The 22,428-nt window shown below is 39.3% G+C and overlaps 1 protein-coding gene and 1 long non-coding RNA gene across 6 annotated transcripts in view; one reads left to right on the forward strand and one right to left on the reverse strand.

Annotated features, from left to right (window-relative positions):
- The window catches only part of LOC133269011 (uncharacterized), a 174,062-nt gene extending 157,724 nt beyond the window's left edge, over positions 1–16,338 (reverse strand). Inside the window, exon 1 of the long non-coding RNA XR_009743263.1 lies at positions 16,218–16,338. This is a non-coding gene — a long non-coding RNA (uncharacterized LOC133269011). The remainder of the gene's footprint in view (positions 1–16,217) is intronic.
- SPHKAP (SPHK1 interactor, AKAP domain containing) overlaps positions 16,074–22,428 on the forward strand; it is a 69,169-nt gene continuing 62,814 nt past the window's right edge. For 3 of the 5 annotated variants that reach the window (XR_009743261.1, XM_061452975.1, XM_061452973.1), the window contains exon 1: positions 16,074–16,354. Coding sequence is in view for 3 of the 5 variants with exons in the window: in XM_061452975.1 (XP_061308959.1) it covers positions 16,293–16,354 (62 nt within the window). In the remaining 2 variants the exon portion in view is untranslated. The other 2 variants (XM_061452971.1, XM_061452972.1) reach the window with 2 other exon arrangements.

Consider the following 22,428-nt stretch of genomic DNA (forward strand, 5'->3'; position numbering starts at 1 on the left):
TTATTCCACATGTAGAGCTATGCTAATCCTTCAGAATACCTTTACTGACATCAGGATAACCTTACTAACCAGGCTTGCAGACATCCTTCCTAAACACTAGTCACTTGGAAAGTCAATCTAACCTGAAAGGACTGAGAATTATGATCATATTACTTGAGTCTTTAAAAGCATTTTTATAACATGTTGAAAAACAAAAATAAAAAAACAAGGTTATTCCTGAAGAAACTGTAAGTAATGTTCATATTTCACCATGAGGAACACAGTTTAAAACCTACATTATGAGTCCTGAAAAACACTCATTAAAGCCATTGACTTACTCCTTTAATATAAGGGGGACTTCCCCCCAGTGGTTGTTTTTTGATGAAAAAACCTAAATGTGCTCTGATTAATATCTCCTCATTTTACATCACATCAGAGTCAAAGATCAGTCACTTGTGTACATAAACATGTAGCGAGAGACCCTTGTCACAAGGACTTCCAAACATTTTGATACATAACATCTGACACAGAAGAGTTCAGGTAACATACGAAACATTTTGATGTTCCACTGAGAAACATCAATAAACTACAATCAAACTGAACATATTTGCCTCAACAAACATGATAAAATCATTGCATAAATGTTGGATTTGAAGATAATTATACAAGATACCAGATAGCATATATGCAGGTATATATTAAAATATTTCTGTTTTATCCAAAACCATACATATATACCACTGTTTGACCTTCAGATTACGCACCACATACTAATGTGCATTTTTTAACAGTGTTTAAAGGTACTGGAGTAACACTTATTTCCCTATGCACCCTCTTGCCCACCCTTCTCCCTAACCCCATGTGTTTAAATGCAGCCTATGAAGTATAAATAGCATGGCTGTCCCAATAATTTCATAAAGCAGTCTCATATATCCAAGCAAGCAGTATTTCTTTGAGTCTTATAAGACACAAACTGTGCTAGGGAAATTCAAGAGTTCTGTCATTGGCACTGGAATGTGCCAAACTGGATGTTAAAATGGATTCAACAACAGAAATATAATCCTGATAACCACAGGGCTTAGTAACATTACCCGGTGTTCAGCTTTATACAAAAAGAATAGGGGAATGGATTTTGGCTTGGAGAAATTTCAACATGTACTATGGAGCAGAGCATAAATGCATACTCCTTAGGTCTACTCCAAATATTTTGTAATATGTATATACAAAGCTCAACCAAAAAGATCTTCAATGTGGCATAAAGTAAGAAAGTAAACCATTCAGAGAAGCAAGACATAATTCAGTTACCATCACCTTAGTCTTTCTGCAATGTTTATGAACCTGTAATTGAGAGTCATGGAAAAAAAAAAACAAAACAACAAAGTAGGTTTAATTTTATCAAGCTTTAATTAGACTACTGAACTACTAACTCAGTTTAACAAAGCTGGGTTTTGGCAGTACTATTACTCCATTTTGACTGTTTGTATAATAAGTGAAATGCAAGTCCTACATTCAGGAAATAATTTAAACATAACTTAGTTGTAATGAGGGACTACCCTTAATGAGATCTATACATGCTTTATAGTATTTCACAGAAGATGCTTAAGGATAGATGTTTAAAACAGTATAAAAATAAAATAAAATACGAAGAAGAAAAAAAGCACCAAGTCAGAAACTTAAAGCCCAAATTTGAGCCTACTCCCATTTGGGCTACGCTGCTGCTGTGCTATAGCTTTGAGCTGCTTGTTGGGTATTCAGGTTGCCTGAATTGCATCCAAAAATATGCTGAGCTATTAACATGGCAGATGTCAGAGAGTTGCACAGGTGGAATCTCTGGTGTGTTTAGTAGGAAATTTTAAGTTTAAAATTGGCTATGAATTTTAGGAATGTAAAAGCAGGTTTGTATGCTCCAATTTGCATCCCTGTAAAGGCACAATGAAACAATCCACTCATTTCTGAAGTATAAATATTTTGGCAAGCCAAAAAGGTGCAAAAGTCAAATAGTTGTTCTGCCCTACTGTATATGCAGCTCACTAGCAGGAGTTGTGAATGGCACTAAAAATTAGAGGAAAGGAACAGTCTCTATCCCTAATCAGCCACTCCCAGGAACAGATGCATTTGAAAAGACTGTACAGATGCTGGAAATTGAGCTATTAGTGCAAAACTTTCAGGTAACACCATCACAATTTAAAACACAAAAGTCATACATGATAATTAATATCAAGAGTTATACAAAGACTTTGGCCAACATATCCCCAGCAGGTGGCATGAACACTAAACACAAAAAGTCCAAAATCAGTGTTAGCATGTCTATGTACACACACCCAACCCCAGAACATAGCTGCCATATGGATGGGTTTAAAGGGCAATAAGAAGTTAGTGCAAAAGGAGTCTGTCTGCTAGCTGTTCTCTTTTCTGAGAACATTTCAAGAGCACCCAGGGAAAAAGGTATGGGCTGGATTAATTACATTTGTAACACCCGTCTCCGCCTCTAAAAAAAGCCCCCAAAATCTTTCTTATGGCAAATGTAGAGTGCAAAAAGGTAGGTATTTTTTTGTAGAGCACAAAAAAAATGTGCCAGGGTAACACAGCACATAAGGAATGAGCTCAAGATTCGGGAAGAGTTACATTTCCCATGTATGTGCATACAGACACACACACACAGAGCAGTTTTGTTGTTCAGGAGATGCAATTAGAAGAGAGAATTCACAAGGAAGAAAAACTTTAATCCTGCAGAGGACCAAAATTAGCCTGCTGTGCCTATAAAATGTCTTGTATAGAATAAGGCATTTTCCAGATTCAAAACCAATTGGCAATTCCAGTTTAGAAGGTTATAATTATAGTCCAGCTTCACTCTGCAAATAGCGGAGCTGGCACAGTATTTTTCATGCTGTTAGATGATCAGGAGAGCAAATATGATAGAATGACAAAGAAAAATCTATGGAGAAAGGTGAGACAATTTTTAAGATTACTGAATTATCAATTACTGACAGCTGAACTCCTAAAAATCACACTGGGATGGGGAAGGGTGGGTAATGCTGTCTGCTTTTGAAAAATCTTGACCATTGAAAATGTCATACAGGAAATGGAGGAAAAGCCACCAGGCACATCATAAAAGCCAAAGTTACATGTGATAAAGACTCAAAATGCGAGTGTGGTAGAATTGTGAGGTTTTGTATGGGGTTTTTACACAACTCTTCACAGCAATTAAATCTGGAATAATTTAGGTTTTTGCAGTGGTTTTTAAATTTAAATTGTCATAATTTTCAAATGAATTATGCAGTAACTTGGTACAAACTTCAGTAAGTAGCAATACTGCACCATTTTAAGTTTAATTCTTAAATTAAATTAACAAAAGTTCCTGATTTTAATGCTAAAAATGGGATGTGCATGACAGATATTTTTACAAATTCATTCTATTACCATTTGTGGTCTTGATTTCTGCTGCAAAATACTTGACCTTAGACGCAATATTTTCAAAATCAAATACCTACTAATTAATGTTTTGGGGTTTGAGGTTTTTTGCTTAAAAAAACAAACCAAACCAATCCACCAATCTAAACACCAATCTTTCCTATTCCAAAAATAAAAGAATATAACTACCATTGCTTATCTACTTGATAATAAATACAGCTCAGCTTTGGAAAACTGAAAGGTTAGTAACAGGCACTAAGTAATCCTTATAAGTCATCTTTATCAGTATTATAAAACATTTCCATTTTTGTCAGACCTTTTGCCATATTGCTGCATACTTTCACCATCAGAATATCAACATGCAAGAATGAACTTCTTAATAGTAATCTTCATTTTATCTATAGGTCTTTAAACAGAGATAATTTTTTTTCAGACTGAAAGCTTATTCTTACTTTAACACACATCTTTACTGTCACTAAACTACTGCGGCCTGATTAAAGTTTAATGACATGTCTACTCTGGTGACGAGTCTCTAGAGACTACCACCTACTGACAGACCTATCTAAGTTTCGAAGACAGCAGAAGTGCTTAAAGTATATAAAAACAGTAACTGTACAGTGACAAATTTGAAGCACTGCCTTCTTTAAAGCCTGTGATGTTATTTACACACTTCTTAGGTGGGGAGGTGGGGGAAATAAACAAAAATAAACAACCTCAACCAACCAGCCAAACCCACACAACACCACTCACACACCCATCAGGGTAGATTAAAAATTACACAGACCTCAATTATGAGTAACTAGAATTTCTAGAGAACCACTAAGAGCTTTGCCTTTCAGAGGTCTGTTTCATCAATTTGAATAGCATCTTTATCACATAACCAGTTTAAACTGTACTGCAAAAATCTCCAAAGTGCAATAAAAAAGCATCCAACATTTGCAATAGCTTTCTTCAATCTTGTTTGTTCATACTACAGCAAACTAGTGACAAACTAGCTTTTGCAAAACTGGCAGAGCCACTTCTACAGCAACTAAAAACACTAACCAGAATCTCCTTGCATCGGACAGATAACAATGGTATTAGCAGTACTGTATTCTTAAAAAACTAGAAAAGAAAGTGGATTCTTGAATATATATGTAGATTAAATTAATAGCATATAAAGAAGAGATCAACCTCAGAAATTCATTTTCTATTGAAGGTCTTTGACATTAAACAGTATGTTCATTTTTAAAAACTTACTATGTCTATAATGTCCAGATGAAAATTCATTCTGGACAACAACCAAAAAGCACTAGCTTTTGAAAAACAAACTTTCATACAAAGCTTATTTTCTCACCTCTGAGCAACAGTCATTTTACTACTTCTGTAATAATTTCTTCATGGTTGGGGCCAAAGATGCTATTACCTTGTTATACCATGTTAGAAATGCATTGGTGCAACTGTGAGCAGAATCTAATCCAAAGTGTTAAAATAGTTTTAAAAAAGCTTTCAAGATACAATAATTACTTTGCATGGACAACAAATAAGCAGCTAGTAAGAGTCAGTGAAAAGTCAGTAACAACATCTTCAACTATTAGAAAGACTTTACCCATAAGCCAAAAGGATGTATTCTGCTATTTTTAACATTACAACTTCAAAAACAAAAAAAGGCTACATATTAGCCATAAATCCTACAATTGTCATTCCTGAAGTAGGAGAGCCTGTGACAACATGTTCTTTCTTCATATTCTCTGGAAACTGAAGGCTAGATGAGGCTTGTCATGCTTCCAGCTGAAATTTCTTGGTGCAGGCAGTAGAAATACAACCCTTCCAGTGAGAACCGGACATACTGTGCATACGCCATGCACCTAGTCTGTGCTTACACTTGTACATCCAATGCTGCCACACGTTAAATAGACACTTCACATGTAATAGTACATTTTCTATAAGTTAAACATTTCCGCACATGGTGCGTTTTCTCAGCATATGCACTGAAGTTTTCAGCAGGCAGCAGCCCAGGGGAAGCTCAGTACAGCAGTTCTTGTTGGACTGCCCAACATACAGAAATGCTGGACAAATTGTGAATCCACACAGACAAAAATCAACAGCCTGAGGAGACTCCAATGCAAAAATCAATGCACACACATCTAGAAGCAAAATCAAAAGCCCTAACAACTCTCTGAGGGAAACAACCACCCATTAGACTAGCTTCATATTCACCTCCTGCCCTGATCTATTTATGCATTTTCACACTTCTCTGACAAAAGACTCAGAAGAAACTGTTCACTCAGCTATATAGTTAGTGGATGAAGCCTGTAAAACTAGTGTAATCCTGGAATATATTATAGCCTGCCAATCAGAACAGTAATCCAAAAATTAACAACCTGGGTCTAATATCCTTCAGAAAGTTCACAGCCATATAAGCAAACTGTCAGGAGGATTCTCTAGTCAGCCCAGACAACCCAAGATGGCAAAAAAAAACATCTTCTTTGCTGAAGCTATGCCATTGTATGGAAAGGTTTTGAGAATCAGTGGGTTAGAAAAGTACCAGAATGGGAACAAAACTCACGTGGGAAAAAGTACACCCTTGGCTCCATTCCATACTCCAAAGCTAATTATGCATTTTGAATAAGAGCTACGATGTCCCTTTGAGCCTGCACTCATGAGTCTGAGGCCAAACAACTAATTTTCAGTTCAATTTCAACTCAATTTTCCAGATGTAAATAGTTGAGTGCTGCACAAATATACACAAACATATCCCAAAGCCAAAACAACCTGTAAATGCTTAGAGCTTTGTGGATTAGTTTTTTTATATCAGATCATATACATTGCTGATGACATTTTACAACACAAAAAGGTGAACTATAGTTTACAGCAAAAAAATGCCACATTTACTCCAATCTCATTATTTTCACATAAGAATATCATACTCTTGCATTTTAAAATAGTATTGGCACTATATTTGCATAACTTAATAGTTAGTAACACAGATCTTTTTACCATAATGAAAATTTAAGGGCAATACTTATCTAGACCAATTTTTAATGTAACATCTAAACTGTAAGGGCCAGATCCTTCTATCATGTTAGTTTACTGCATATTAAGTCAATATCAGACCCAAACATCATTTATAGCAGCATTAGAAGATAATCTCATAGGAGGGGTCACTAAAGTGTGACTCCTTTTCTTACTATACTGTTGGGTTTGCAGTCTGCAGGGTTTTTTTTAACCAATCAAACAAAATCCATTATGAATTTTCTCACTTTTCATATAGGAAGTGGTACCAGAAAGAAGCTAAAGAAGTCACCCGTTTCATATTGTAACATCGTTGTTGATACAGAGAAAACTCCGGGAATAAACTTGCCAGCAAAGTTTTCAAGCTGACAAGCAGGTATTCTTTATTGCGGTGCCGGGAGACATGCGGGATAGCTCCTCCTAACGTGTGTCTCCCCATTGCCACACAAGCCGTCCTTTTATAGCCACTGGGCATACATACATGTTCATGAGGCTACGTATGGATTACATAATTTTCCAGAAAGCTCCCCATATGCGTACAGAATTGTGGTGGTGGTCTCTGAGGGTCGTTTACTTCTTCCAACGATCTTCATCACTTCTGGCAGCTTTTGAAGCATGTGCAGTAGATGCTCATACCAGTTTAATTGGTTCGTTAGCACCAGAGACATAATAATCCTCCTATCCTCCTCCTTATCAGTTAGTTTAACTATAGCCCATCCTGGACACCTGCAGTTCCCAGATACTCCTTATCCCTGTGTCCTGTTCTTCTAGACTGTTTTTCTTAAACTATGGCACAACTATAATGATTTATCTTGTGAGAACTCTCAGTATGTTCTCTAGCTGTACTCTATTTTTTTTCTCTATGTATCAGCACCTCAGTCATTTTCCATTGCTACTGTTACAAAGCCTTAACATTACTTAAATCTAATTCTAAAGGTTTCTATATTCCATTTTGTGCCCCCTTGTTTCATTGTGTATCTTATTCTTTTATCCTCCATAAATGCACAACATAAAATGCAATCAAGACTTCTGTTAAACAAGTACAATTAACGTTCTGAAAGTTCTCTGAATTTCATGCAGTCCAAAAGTTTCTACAGGCAAAAATCTTGATTTACCATTTTCCTTCATATCGCTCTCTTTCTCTTTGCTGAAAATGAGAGGAGGAGGAATAAGGTGTTTCAAAATTTTACATGAAAAGACAAAGTTTGTTTCACCCATTCCTCTTCCAGTCATAAGCAGCTCATCTAATTAAAGCAAAGTTGCATTGAACATCCATATGAATCACTCATTTCTCAAACACACCATTCCCTAGATGAGTCTTCAATTATATTTTTAAATGAAGCATCTTTCTGGCTCCAGCTAATGGTGTGATTAGCAACTGGAAGTCAGATACACAGAGATACACGTGCCTTGCTTAATTTTTGTTAGTTTCCTACATCAAATGGAACTTAAACACTGAAGTGCAAATTCACTGACAGAATCAAAAGGCATATATTCAAAAGCAGAGGTTTGTGAAATTAAATGCCTGCCTTCACACGCAGTTATGAGATCTTAATTTTGATTTTTCCTCATTTTATTTCAATTTCAATTGTTTCAGGACCTTATCAAGCTCTAAACACTCCCTCCTTCTAACCAAGTCTAGAGGAATTCTTTCTATTCAGAGCCGTAAATGAAATTTCCTTTACCTTCTTGAAACCTTCCCAAAGGGTACCTTATTGTTGAAGTTCTACACCTGTTTTATTTCTAGATCGTCCTACAAAGAAATTTTCATTCAAAAGTGTTTAAGCTCTTGCAAGTTTAGGCTCTGATGCAATCCTGGTTTTCGTGGATATCTCAAAAAGTTATCCTGTAACTAACAATTTTACAAGGTTCCTGAGAAAATACAGGGGATTACTGATGCAGGGACGGTATTATTTGAATTTGTCTAAGAAAACAGTAGGTCTAAGCTACATGATAGGGCTGTGCAGAGAGGCTTTTATGCCTGTGGCTCAGCTGTACCTGTTACAGTGGAAATACGCGTTTTGGTTTAACAACTGGTATTTATGATACTGGAAATAACATTAGCTACTATGGTGATGCAAATTGATTTTATAGCAATTCTGAAGCAAACATTTAACTCTATAGGATTTTGTACATGACTGTCGGCATCTACATACCATCTCCCCTCCCACAGCTACTTAAACAACTGTACATGGTAATTTAGCTTCCAAAAGTATCAAAATCAAGAAAGATCACAGTTAGCAGGTTTAAGTTCTTCTGGATTGCACAAAGGTTGCTAGCTTTTTGTTATTCTCTTGAGATTTCAGCCAGGGATATCCAAAATGCAATTGAAAGACAGCATACACTCAAGAAGAATTTTTGTATTGTTTTTCAGTAGTAGCAGCTGCCCTACTCTTTTCATACTTTAATGTCAGTATAACCTGTCACTTATTCAAATATATTGCATAAAAAAATTCTCACATTGCATCTCACAAACATATAATCCACACAGAACATTAATACAGAGCAGTTAGTATATGCTTACCTGAAAAATCTACCAAAAAAAGCAAACCATTTCCTTCACATTTTAATTGCATGTTCTCACCACCTATGCAATTTTAATACCTAGTAGACACCTTAGGTCTTACAGAGCACTATATACCTACAGAGAACCCTATCAAATTAGACTCTATCCATTATCCACTGCATTGGTCTTTGAATTTCTTTTGTCAGCCTTTTTTTCTGAGCATTTCCAATTTTTCTTGTTTTCGCTTGCCTGTCCACATGAGGAAAGAAGGATAGTTCTTATTCATAGCTGCTGCGAGACCTTTTCAGTATGTCTCATAGTTTCAACTCTTCCTCTAGGAGCATACAAAATATAATTCTTATTTAAAAAGTAACTACTCCCAGCACTGGAAAATTTCACCCAAGAGAACAGTCAAAAATATGAAGCCAGAGGGGAACACTACGCTGGAGTATAAAACTTCCAAAACAGTTTAGTAATGAAAAATTCTGAGATTTTTTTCTGAGAATTTTTCTGAGAAAAAGACTGAGAATTCCAGGTTCCATTTTTGGTAATTGTTCAGAGAATTTTAAAATTCTTCATGTATTCTCAAAACAAAGCTGACCCATATAGTCACAGCCTTTTAAGCACCAGCACTGAATGACCTCTGGAATTGTAGGAAGGGACAAGAGCAAGCACACAACAATGCAAAATATATTCTCACAGCTCATATGACATAAATTTTAGATGCTCAGAGAGCAGGGAGAAGCCAAGAGCATTTTTTCATCTTTATCCAAAAACCCAGAACAACATAGATGAACCTGAAGTGTGTATTTGTAAATATGTCTCCTTCTGTCTGCTGTATATGCATCATCACCTTTAGATGCCTAAAAGATTTCAGTTAATGCTACAGATGATGGCTCATTGCCTGCCAGCTGGTTATTATTATCAGCTTCTAGCCCAATTCTGAATAAAAGTGAGTGCATTAGCTTTGACCTAAAAGGAACTGAACGCCTCCGTTTGAGTTTATTGCAAACACCAGCTTCTTTCTCTATGGAATGATAGCAGTTGAAACACTCAATTTCAGGAGCTCTGGCTACGATTGTTTACTGGCATGATAATGACAATAAACCATTCAGAATTTCAAAAATCTGGGAACAACTTAATATTCTTGATTTATCTTCCATAATTTAAATACAATCTCCTATCCCCTTCTCTTCCCCCTATCTTTTCTGGGAATGCAGATTGGCTGAAAATAGAGTATAGGTTTGGGAGTTAGAGAAGATTGAATATTTAAACTTGTATAGTAACTCAAAAATTTTGAGGTTATATTAGAGAAATATCTCTTTGTAATTACAAATACGTATAATTACAAATACGTATACGGATGAAAAATAAATACATCTACCACCCATGTTCTACAGCAATGGTCTACCTTTATTAAATGGGGAGCCATGTCATACAGTCTGGAGGTGACAAATGACACTGGTCCTTTTCTTACGACTACATCAACGGCTATCTTTGTCAGACTCATTTTCTTCTCAAGCTTCTGGCCATTGCTAGGGAGAGCCGTGTGAGCTAGATCTGTTCTAACGTAAATTGAAATAAGTAAAGCTACTTCTTTGTTGCAACATGTTACAACATCTCTTCAACACTAGCTGAAGGAAAAGGACTTTGATCAACAGAACAAGATTTTGTAATTAGATCACCAAAGCAGTAAAAAAGAAGAAAAAAATGTATTTGACAAGAAGCTCTTCATCGGCAACATACTAACAGAATAAAACTACCTACCTAATCTTCAATGTGAACAGTTTAACAAGTGTACCTTTACAAGCAAAAACACTTGAAAACACTTGATATTTTGGGTAAAAGATATGTGTCTGTCAAGTATCAGAACTCAATATATTTAACAACTACATAAAGAGAATTATGCAACCTCATCAATAACCTGATAGCAAATGAGGTAAAAAATTATGTATTGTAATCAACTGCACAATAACACAGCAAACTGTAATATGCATTTTGGTAAATAAACTTTTTGTAGACAAATATAAACCCTGTTAAATGATCTCTATTTTAAAAAACTTTAAGTAAGTTAAAACGAAACCTACGAAGCACTCCTTTTACATTCACTGGGAAAGGGAGTTACTTTAATTGTAAGGGAATAACTACACATTCAAGACAAGAATCTGTGTGCACACAACAACTGCACAGCAAGCATGGACAAGGAGGATAAATAGAGGTGCATAAAAAATAATGTTTGATTAACACTAGTGCCAAAGGTCTCTATTAGGATCTAGTTGTCCCAAGTGGATTAACTTTTCTTGTTACATAAGAGAGATGGCGCTGTACTAGGGATTTGATAATATCTCATTTATTCTGGAAACATTATGCCTCCATCCAGAAAATGCTCAGATGTTGAGAGCTTTTCTTGATCCTGTTTTCATACCCATGCACTGCACGCTAAGCTTTCCACCTCTGTATTTCCAATCAGGAGAGCTGTGTAAAAAGCAGTTCATAGAACAAGCAAAGCCAAAATACCGTTATTCCCAGCCCACTACAACATTTATCTATCCCTCAAAATACCATCCAGTTACAGAATCAGTATAGACTGGATAGATTTCTGGGGGCAAGCCAACTCATGCGTAAGCCCAGTTTTCAAGGACCGCTTTTTGCTTGAAGAAAAATTTGAAGCCACAGAAGCACAGAATTGCTCAGTTTGCAAAGGTTCTCCAGGACCATGTGCAGAGGAGCTTTGATTATCTCCAAGAATGACTGGAACCAAATCAGTCTTTGTTTAAGTTTGGCTCCCTCTGACTTTTCAGGAATGACTGACATATTTTCTCAGGTGACAGTCAACTCTGGTGCTATTGTTTCAGTTTCTGTCATCCCAAATTAACGACTCTGCAGCAGTTTACTCTGCCTGTCTTCCCAACAGAAGGGCTGATAAATCATTTTTAAGTTGCTCTTTAGATTTTTATAAAAGTCTAAACCAGCAAAATCTTAAGGCAAACAACTGAAATGGTCTGTATCCTTAAAATATCAGAATATTGCATTCTCTGGCAGTGATTTTCTGTTACCCAGTATGGGAACAGTGTCCTAGGCTGACATGTAAAAGACAGACAGCTAACTAAAATGGCACAGGATGCTCTTCCTGTTGCCAATTCATATCTAAAAACTGACAGAAAAATATACTCCCAGTGACAGCTCTGAAGTAAGTCAATGTGTGACAGCAATCAGTTCTCTTCTGTCAAGTCAGGTTCCAGGAAGAAGTATAGCTTTTTTCAGGCTATGTGCCAACACTGTCAAGGAATAAGAACAACGGTACAAAGTAGCACTTGGCTATTTCCCTCAGAAATGAAGATTATGGGCTTTCAGCAAAGAGAAGAGCTGGCTACCTGAAATAAAAAAAAATTCTGGTAGATTGTGAGGAAGTCAGTCATAATGGCTGGCCCAAAGATGTGCTCTGGAATGGTAAGAAGAAGCAATAGAAGAGCCTGTGTCTGTACAAGACAGGTTTGAGGAGTTATTAATGCAAAAATATAGAGAGAAGGAATCAAACTACAAGAATCAGAGGGCTTCACATCAACTATAAGGATGTGATAAAAATCAAAGCAAGAACCAGTATGTGTGCAATCTCAGTTTTACCTGCTGGAGTAAGGGACAGATGAGTGGCAGCACCTGTGATGGAAAAATAATGGTTCAGAACCATATCACATCAGGGAACAAAGACCAAATGTAAAGGTGAGACAGATATTCTCACCTCTCATGAGGAAAAAAAACTCTCTGCCTCCTTTTCTTTCACAGAGCTCTTTCTTCTGACAACTCACAAGAGCAGACAATCTGATATTAGGGAGTAGAAAACCTGTTATAAACTTCTGGAGTACTAACATCACTGATAGAAAATAGTTATTTCCTCTCTCTGGACTGTCCCTAGCTAAAGGTGTCTCTGTCCTTGTCTTTCACAACAGAAGCAAAACGTTTCAACAATACTGAAGAAGCTATTATGAAACCCAGAAACAGGAATGTGAAAACATTATAAATTTAAAAGGACTTATAGCAGAATAGTAATAGAGCACAAAAGTAAAACGAGTAAAAAGAAAAAAAAAAAAAGAAAACACCAAACTTAAAGGAATAGAAGTAAGGGAGAAAATGGAACAGAAAGAGAGGGAAAGAATTGTGCTCTACTAGAGAAAAGGAGAGTAACACAAGAGTTAAGGATGGAAGATGGTGTGAGATAGTCAAACAGAACATCTGTAGGCAAGTTAATGTGTTGAGCCTCTTCAAAATCCACAAAGATGATAAGTAAAATATAATATCACAAGGAAAAGTTAACATTACCCACCTTACCCCTCGTGGTGACAAGGTTTAAGTAAGTATGTACATAAACCCTCAAAAACTAAACAGGAGATATACAGAACGGAGAGAGGGTGTGATGCCTGAGGTGTGTCCAAGAGGAGGCATCAGAAAAGTCAGATAAGAAATCTGAGCGCATTAATGACTGAAATAGCCATGTTACATGACTGGTAGTGTCTGTTTGTGCTGTCTATGTGTGTCTAGTCTAGCACAGCCCCATGATCAGTTGTACTCTTTAATTATTAATTATTAATTATTTTCTGTTCAGAAAAACAACCAACCAACCACAACCAGTTTGGATGAGATTAAACTGCTTTAAAAACTAAAGGATTTTAGGCATCAGCCATGCTCTACCCTCTGTCCATGGGACTAGCAAACAGGTCTTGACCAGCTTTAATTAACATCCTAAATGCAAGCTAAGAGAAAACTTGGTAAAGTCACATGTGAACTCAGTCTGAGGTAAATATCTGGGGCAGAAGAAATGCTTGAACATTGACAGTGACAGAAAGAGGATAAAATAATGATGGCAAAGGAGGAGCAGGCAAGCTAATGAATGAGAACATGAAAAATTAGAAGTTTGATGTCATCAGAATTGGATTTATCAGAAACTGAATGCCATGACAAGAAAGAGAAAATAGGACACTTGAAATACAGAGCTTGAGATGTAAAGTCAGTAAAAACAACTTAAAGCTGATAGATGAAATTAAAGTAACTGATCAAATGGAAGCTGATAGAAAATCTTAAGTACTGCATGAGTAGGGCAGTGGTGTCTGTGAGAGAAGAGCTAATGATTGAACAGGGTTGAGGGACATGAAAGACCTAGGAGTCTGAGTGATGCCAAAATATGCAATATGCGTGGTGAGAACTGAGAAGAAAGAAAGAATATTACAACATGTTTCCAAGAACAGAGGGGTGCAAGAGCATTAGAAGAGCATGAGAAAGTTATAGCACAGTGCTGAGGGAGTCATGTCAGACAGGCTGACATTCAAGTATTAAACAGAGTAATGTTTCATGTAGACAACCAGTTTCAAGTCTAACTTGGGCTTGCATTTAAGATGATAAATGCTATGGTTTACCTGGCTCTGGATTTCAGAACTTTCCACTCATTCAGAGCCTTGGAAGATCCCTCAAGTTTCTATGCCGTTACATAGGCTGCCTTTCAGCATAATTCAAATGCACCACTAAGAGGCTGCTATTTCTCTAAGTTTTCTCAGCTTCTCCACTTTCAGTTTAAAACCCAGTATTTCCTTTTGGTTTGATTCCCATTTACCCTTAACCATGACAATGTAGCTATCAGCCTTGCCATCTCTCATTTGTCACTTTATAACTTGACAGGTGACTGCTGTGACAGTGGGGATAATCCATATCTATAGCATAAAGTCTTAAGAAATATTTAAAAATTAACAACAAACTGTCACCTCTTGGTTATGCAAATCAAGAACAAACCCTTCAGGTGGCCTTTTTAACAATGAAAAGTTTTGGTTCAGTAGTTAGATGATACCATGCCTCTGGCTGCAAAGTTGATTAAAGAAATTTCTGCACTGTAAATTGGAAGAGAAAAAGAAAAGTTTATATATAAAATAATTCCTTCTACATGCCCTAAGCCCTTCCAAAACTCAGTGAACTTCACAATTTCATAGCACTGTGGCAACTAAAGAGAAGAGCAAAGTGTAGCAAAGACACAGGAATTACACATTTCAATAAGAGAAATACTGAATCTTTATTGCAAATTAAAAAGATGGTTGTCAAAGCTCAACTTTAGTTGCCCTTGCCACCTGCCCTTTGTCTTTGAATTCACTCAGACAATCCTGGAACACTACAATGACTAGAGAAGAGGGCTCACCATACCCAAGTCAAGGTTCTAGCAGTATTTCTGGAAATGTCTAAGTTCTTGCAATGGGTTTACTCAATTCCTCTGTCGAGCATGGTGCCTGCTAACTAACAGAAGCAAAACATGCTTGATAAAGCAGACCTTGGGCTCTGACCTAGATCATAAATGTACTGAAAACAAATCTCAGCAAAAGCGGTCCTTGACAGCAACTTCGAAGTTATGACAGTTGTCTCCAGTCCTGCAAATTCACACCTGAGCCAAAGAACTCCTACTGAACCCAGGAGGTTCTGCATACTCTCCACCTTGGATTTTACAAACAACTTGTTTGGACCGTGCATCAGTTGTGACTCAGATGCTTTTAATCTCACCTCTGCACGACTACAAACCGATTCTAATAATTTGTACTGCACAGATTCTCAGATGTGGGTGTGCAAACACAACAAAATCAAGCCACAAGGCATTCAGTATTTTCTTGGGGAAAAAAAAAAAAACAACAAACTGCTTCAATTGACAAGTGTAAAAGAGCTCAAAACCGGATAGAAGTTGCAGTTAACTAAGTAGGCTCCTTTTCTAAATCCCTAAGTCTTGCATCTAAGACAGACAGAAAGAAAACCCCGTCATTTAAACCACGTGGTTTACGGGGCTGGGGCTCTAAGAACATCATGACATTCATAACGAGGAGTCAGCAACGATCGCCTGTTTCTCTGTGGAGTCACCCAGCACCTCGCTGTCACGTCCCAGTTACCACATCACAAACACAGCACAACCCCAGCAACTTCTTCAGGCGTCCTGAACTCCGTGCAGCCCTCTACATCACTTCAGCGAAACCGAAGTGACCCCGACCAGCCGCCTCCAGCATCTCTCCCTCCGACTCTCCGACTGGGCATCAGCAGCCCGGCGGCGGGTCGCAGGTGCGAAGGGTCTCAGGGGCGGCGCTGCGACGGGTGGCAGCTCTCGCCTGGGCAAGCCGTGCCTGAGGTGCCGTTTCGGACCCGCCGCGGTCCGTACCACCCCGGGCAGGGGTCCAAGCTGACCGATGCCCCGGGGAGAGCAGCCCCCGGCCCGCCGCCACCGGAGGGCCCTACCGTGAGGGAGGGACAGGGGCGGCGGCCGGAGCGGGTAGGGGAGGAGTGAGGCAGAGGGCAGGGCCGGGAGTCGCCGCACCGCAGAGAGCCGGGGCAGCGCTCTTGCTGGCCCGACACCGCCGGAGCGGAGGGTCCCGCCGCCGCCGAGCCCGCTATGTCCGGCCGCTCCGAACCGGCCGCCGCCGAGCCCGGTCGCCCCCACCACGCCGCGCCCAGGTAGGGCCCGCGCCCCTCCCCGCGAGCAGCCGCCTGCGCGCTTGGGGCTGCGCCGCGTCGCAAGGGGCTGCCGCCGCCTGTGGCGAGGAACAGCTCCGGTGCCTTCTGCCCGGCGAGTAACGGCTGTCTGCGGACCCCGCTCGGGTGCCCGCTGTCTGCCCGGCGAGTGACGGCTGCCGCCGGTGCCTGCCCGCTAGAGAGCGGCTCCAGGCGTCCGCGGGTCCCGGCTGCCTCCCCGGTGAGTAACAGCTCTGAGCGCTGGCGGGTCCCCTCCCGGTAAGGAGCCGCGCCGGGCGCCCTCCGCCGCGGACCCCTGCCAGTGCTTACCACGGCAGACCGCAGGGAAGCGGTGTCCCCCGTCTGAGAGCGGTCGAGGAGGAGCGAGGACACAGCGGCGGCGCGCCCGCGGAGGCTCCGAGCTTCGCTCCTGCGGTACCTAAGGGGGAACGCGGCCGAATGACCGCTGGGAAGGCGGGGGGCGGCCGGGTGTGCGGAGCCGCTGCCGGAGAGAGAGGCCGGGCTGGAGCTTGGGGAGGAAGAGAGCAGCCGGAACGGACACTGCAAATTCGTGTCCAGCTGCAGAGGGGATGGGGATGTGCAGCTACTCGCCAGAAGGTGGTCAACCGCCATGGCTTTACTCCTACACGAAAAGCAGAAACTAAAGGGCTTTTCTTAAAAGAATTTAAAAAAAAAAAAAAGGAAGGGGGGGGGGGGGGTATTTGTCATCTAGTCTTCCTACAACAGCTGGTTTCCATACCGCAGCTTCTTAAGAGTTAGTGTTTAATAAAATACCCTTAGGATATTGTGCTTAAGCCACTTCGATGCACGTACGCTACCTAGTGAATCAGAGGATTTGACAATGGAAGAAAAAACTAAAAAAATCACTGTACTTTTCTTATCCCAGCTTATGTATTTATAGCCCTTATGAACAGCAGATTAGAGCAAAACTTCCTTCAAGACGGAAATTGATGCACAGATAGAAGTAGCCTACCGGAGATGCAAGATGTGGTTAAGCGTAATTTTCAACAATCACAAGTAAATTGCATTTTGATGATAGCAGACAGAAAGCGTTATAGAAATTGTACCATTCAAGTATGATACAGACTATCAGAGATAAAAAGCATATGTTGAAAATTATTACAATTTGTTTTGGTTTCGTTGCTTCCAGTGCAGGGTCCCAATGAGAAATGAAGGGTACAAATAATAAAGTTCAGAGAAAACACAGCCATAAAAACAAGGTAGTGAAACCTGAATACTCAAGAGGAACTGGCCTGGGGACAGAGGGTCGACAGCACTTAAATGGGTGATAACTACTTGCAGGAGAGATTGCTTTTGTTTATTTGGAAGAAACAAAATGCTTTAAATCAATCCCCCAAAAGAGAGTTGGCTGAGTAGTGTTTCATATCAATAAACATTTACCGACTAAAGCTTAATAATGTTTTTGCACTTTGATCTGAATTGCCTGGTGCAGAAGTAGCCCTTCTCGATTTTTGCCTTGGCTTTTCAGGGGTGGTGAGAAGGATTTAGTTTGTTAACTGTGGCTAGTAATTTTATATGCAACTTTTACACACCAAATACCAAGGTGATGGTACAAAGTTTAGGATTTTATGGGAAGCCACAATTTGAAAGTCAGGGACTCAGAGTGTAAGGCCAGAGAGACTCTTAAGTTACCTGATCTGACATTTCACACTCCACAACAAAAAATGGGTAGAGTGTGATCTTGACCCCAGTAACCTGGGTCAGGATACAACAGATATTCCAAAGAGACAGTCTTAAAGATATTAAGAAATAGAAAAGCTACCACTTCCCTTGCTTATGATCTTGCTTTCATTGTTACATGTTTACCTCCTCATAGGCATACAAACATCTTCCAACTCCACAGTTATTGCTAGGCTTTTCATCACTGTGTAAAGCTGAGGAAACCAGTTCTACTCCCCTCCAGAACTCTGCCATCAGAGATCTGCCATCTCTTCACTTCAGCTAGCCCAAAAACCATAATCTATTTCTGTAGTAAGGCCAAGGCTTATCTTACTCCTGTGAACAGCATACATGTTTCTTCTTTCTAAAGAGTGATTTTTTTTTTTTTTTTTTCTTCCTTCCATAGTTCAAGCAAGTCAGACTTCCTTTATCAAGAACCACAGTTATCTTTGTCATCTCTTTTATCTCCTGCAGCTGCTATGTTGACAGCTGCTTGTTATTTGTTAATCAAGGCAGCCATTTCTTTGCTGAACAACTATGTAAACTTCATGCTTACTGTGAATAAGGGTCAGAGGACTCTAGGAAAAAAGCTGACCAGAACAGCAAGTAATTTATTTACACCATTTCTCTATTCACCAGGAAACCCTGGGGAAAAAAGCACACCTGAGAGTCCAGGGGACAGATAACTTGTCCTCACACATCTTCAGCTCATCATGTCCACAATATTTGGGTAACTTTAATTGGGAAATAGTTACAGCAGCTGTGAAGAAATACAAAGAGTGTTAGCATTTAGGACTTAACTTTACATACCTTACCAAAGAAAGTTTTCACTACTGAGCTGTTATAAATCAAATAGTATTTTGCATCTTCCCTACAGATTCAATTTGGGCATTGGACTGTTTTTGTGGCTACTCACACCTGGTCTCACCGATGCTGCAGCTTTGCCCATGTTGCTTACTCTCCTATCACACACATCACTACCTGAGTTCAGCATAAACCAAAAGTGCATATTAGTTCCAGCTCAATACCTTCCCTTGTTTTGGCTTCCATATCTGAGGCAAAACATAAGCCCCAGGTCTGGATGCCTTGCAGCCACTGTGGAGCACAGCAGAGCAGGCTAGTGGCCTTTGGGCATCTACTGGCAGTAGCTTCTTGCAATGAACGCTTATCCTGAGGATCAAACAAGCAGCTGCAGAGAACTGCACAGAACTGGTAGCTATCACTTTTTCTTCAAGCAGCTAAAAGACATATTGTGTGCACATCACACTCTGGAAGCTGGAACTGTGGTCGATAATGATTTATTGGTTTTTTTTATGGTGGAGAAACAAAACCACGTTAAGACCATACATCTCACACTTTGCCTCTTCAGGTAAGAGGCAGGAAGAAAACCACTTGAATTTCTTATGTATGAGCCAGGAACTTTTGTCCTTCTGTCCCTTGTGTAAGCCAGTGACTATTTGGGATGCTGTTGAACAGCTGCCTAAGGAGATAGAGCCACTAGTTTTGGTAAAAACTGCAGTTTTTCTGCTCAAGCTTATGAAATTAAATGTATATACATATGCAATTTTTGACCAACGCTGTATATCTGAAAGTAGTCTTACCTGACCTTCCAACATGTCTTTTGGACTGGCATATGTTTTCAGCACGCATTTTGTGTGAATACTAGAAAGAGAAGGCAGGATAATCAGTGTTCTTCAGTTCATAATGAGAAACAGTACTGGAGCTTAGAAGCAATATTAGACTGAACACTAATTCAGAAGAATTAAAATGCTTATCCATCCAACAAAGTTGAGAAGTATAGACTGTATATTTTAAACCATGAGAAGACAAGCCCAAAGAATGTTGGCTAAAAGTTTTGTATCACCAACACAGAATGAAATATCTTTGCTACCTATCAGTGGTACCTGGCATGGCAGAAAACTTTTGCACATAGAGCTCAGAGAATGGTTAAGAAAAGCCTTTCTAGTTTTATATGGTTGTATTGAAAACCAAGCATTTTTTAATATTGATGAATATGCTAGGGTCTACCACAGATGCAAAGAGGTAAGTTAAGATATTCAAAGAAGAGATCAAAAAGCTGCTGCTGTATTAGACCTTTCTTACAGACAGTAAGCATGTGGCACCTACTCACTGCCATTTGTAACTTATATGGTAACACTAATGTCACAGACTTCAGCTGACAGCTGTGCTTGTGGTCCAGCAAAGCACACATCTTGTATAACAGAGAAAACAGATTTGGTGGCTTACTAAGATGCTTTTAGAAACAAGTTAAATATAGCTTTGATCCTTTAAGGAGAAGAAATTTTAGGCAAAGACTCAAATTATGAAGTTCAACAGTCACAGGTGTAAGCTAGAGATAACAGTTTCTTATAAAAAATCATAAATAAATAAGAACTGCAATAACAAAAAGAAAAGCAGCACATAAACCAACAGGAATCAGTACTAAGAATTTATTTTGAAACAACTGTCAGTGATGAGTGGAATGAAATTAGCAAAGAGACAGAGGATGATGGGTAGTATTTGGTGAGACTGGTGAGACATAGCTTACCGGTCTGGTCTCCATATTTTTCCACCCGTATGAGTAGAAGAGAAACAAATTTATTACAGATCTTCTTTTAAATAAGAGAAGGGAAATAAAGACATCCCCTGAACAAGAGTGTAATGTCAGAACTTCATTATCAAGAGAACTGCATGCATTACAACAGTAGATGATATCACATATGAGGATGAAATTTGCTTTTCTGCATTTGTGTAGAACCAGTACTGCAGCCCAACCAGAGAAATTAGTTTAATACTTGCTGGGTATGCTTTTCTTTTGCAAATTAACAATTAATTTACCAGATGCTTTGAGTGAAGTGGCCAGAAAATTTATCTAATGCTATGTGATCATTTTGGATTTCACTGTCTTCTTACAATGTCAGTTTGATTGTCAGTGGTGGGAATTCTTGAAATGACATGCTGCATCCTGTTTTCATGGGGGATTACTTTAAACAGTTCATTAACCTAGCTAACCTATGTTGTCAAACATAGGCAACAATTATCAGATATGTTTTCCTTCAGTGAGGTCAGGGGAGAAAAATTTCAGCTGAACCAAGAAGGAACTTAAATTGTTGAAGGTCATAAGTCTGTGGATGAGGAATCTTATCCTTTCAGAGTGGGACTGTGGGTGACAAGAGGAGGGAGACTTGGGATCATGGAATCAGCTAGGTTGGAAAAGACCTTTAAGATCAAGTCCAACCATTATCCCAGGACTGCCAAGACCACTACTAAACAGTATCAGTGAGGGATTTCTTTACTACTTCACTTACAGAAGTAGTAAATAAATGATCTGTATAATTTCCATTCTTTGTTTTACTAACCCAGTAGGTACTGCAGTGACAAAACCAGATTACTTATTTCCAGACTTCCATCTCCACTTCTTCCTTTATTTTACCAATTTCATCTATTCTGAATTCTTTAATCAAGGCTACCCTAGCCTCCTACCTGAACTTCACACTTCTTTTCCTGAACACATCCATTAATGTCTTTCAGTTCCTGCTCTACTCCCATACATCACTTCTCCCCTTTCTGACTGCAGCATCAGTCACTCTGTTCGCAGTTCTGTCTACATATATCAACCCATTTTTCTCCATCATTCAGTCCCCTCCTCTTTGAAGTGTCTTTCCCCCAGGAATGAGTGGAGAAATACTAAAAGGTATCAGTGACAGTTTGATATGTCCATAATTTGTTGCTATGCTGTTCACTTTGTAAATGATTTAGACTATGACCTCCTTCCACTAATCACTGTAAGCACACTCATCAAGTTAGCAGGTCTCCTGCCATCTCCTTCTGCAGTCCTATGTTAATTACTCTTTCTTGTTACATTTCTTCAGTTACACCGTGAGTAGAAGGGAGGGAGGCATAGTTAAACTGGTGGAAGCCTTTATTGTACTGTGGATGACAATAAAACCTGCTTCAGGTCACTTCCTCATGCAGCTGTCATTCCCTGACAAAGAAAGTTGTAAACCAAAGCAGCCTCTAAAGAACAATATTTTAAGCCATGATTGGCACCTTAACAGCCAGAAGTCAGAACAGTAACTACCACATTCAGACAGCAGCACGTCTTGTTGTGCTAGAGGTCTTGAGGAGCAGGAACAGGCTGATAGAAGAGCTGTCTCCATTGAGGGTACCAACTTGGGATCACAGGGATTCTGGCAGTGGTTTCTCCAGGTACACTGCTCTATATTATGCTTGTTCAGGCTTGGCTGGAATGCTGCTGCTGCCTCTCAGAGAGGATGCAGAAACAGCTTCAACATGCAGAACCAGGAACTAAAGCACTAATAGCCAAGTAGTTTGGAGCATCCACCCAGAAGTGGAATAGGCAAGTTTATTTTTCT

This window comes from Pezoporus flaviventris, unplaced genomic scaffold, assembly GCF_033815535.1.
Source record: "Pezoporus flaviventris isolate CSIRO_AGI_PZ_B2104156 unplaced genomic scaffold, CSIRO_AGI_Pfla_v1 ptg000013l, whole genome shotgun sequence".
Taxonomy (NCBI): domain Eukaryota; kingdom Metazoa; phylum Chordata; class Aves; order Psittaciformes; family Psittacidae; genus Pezoporus; species Pezoporus flaviventris.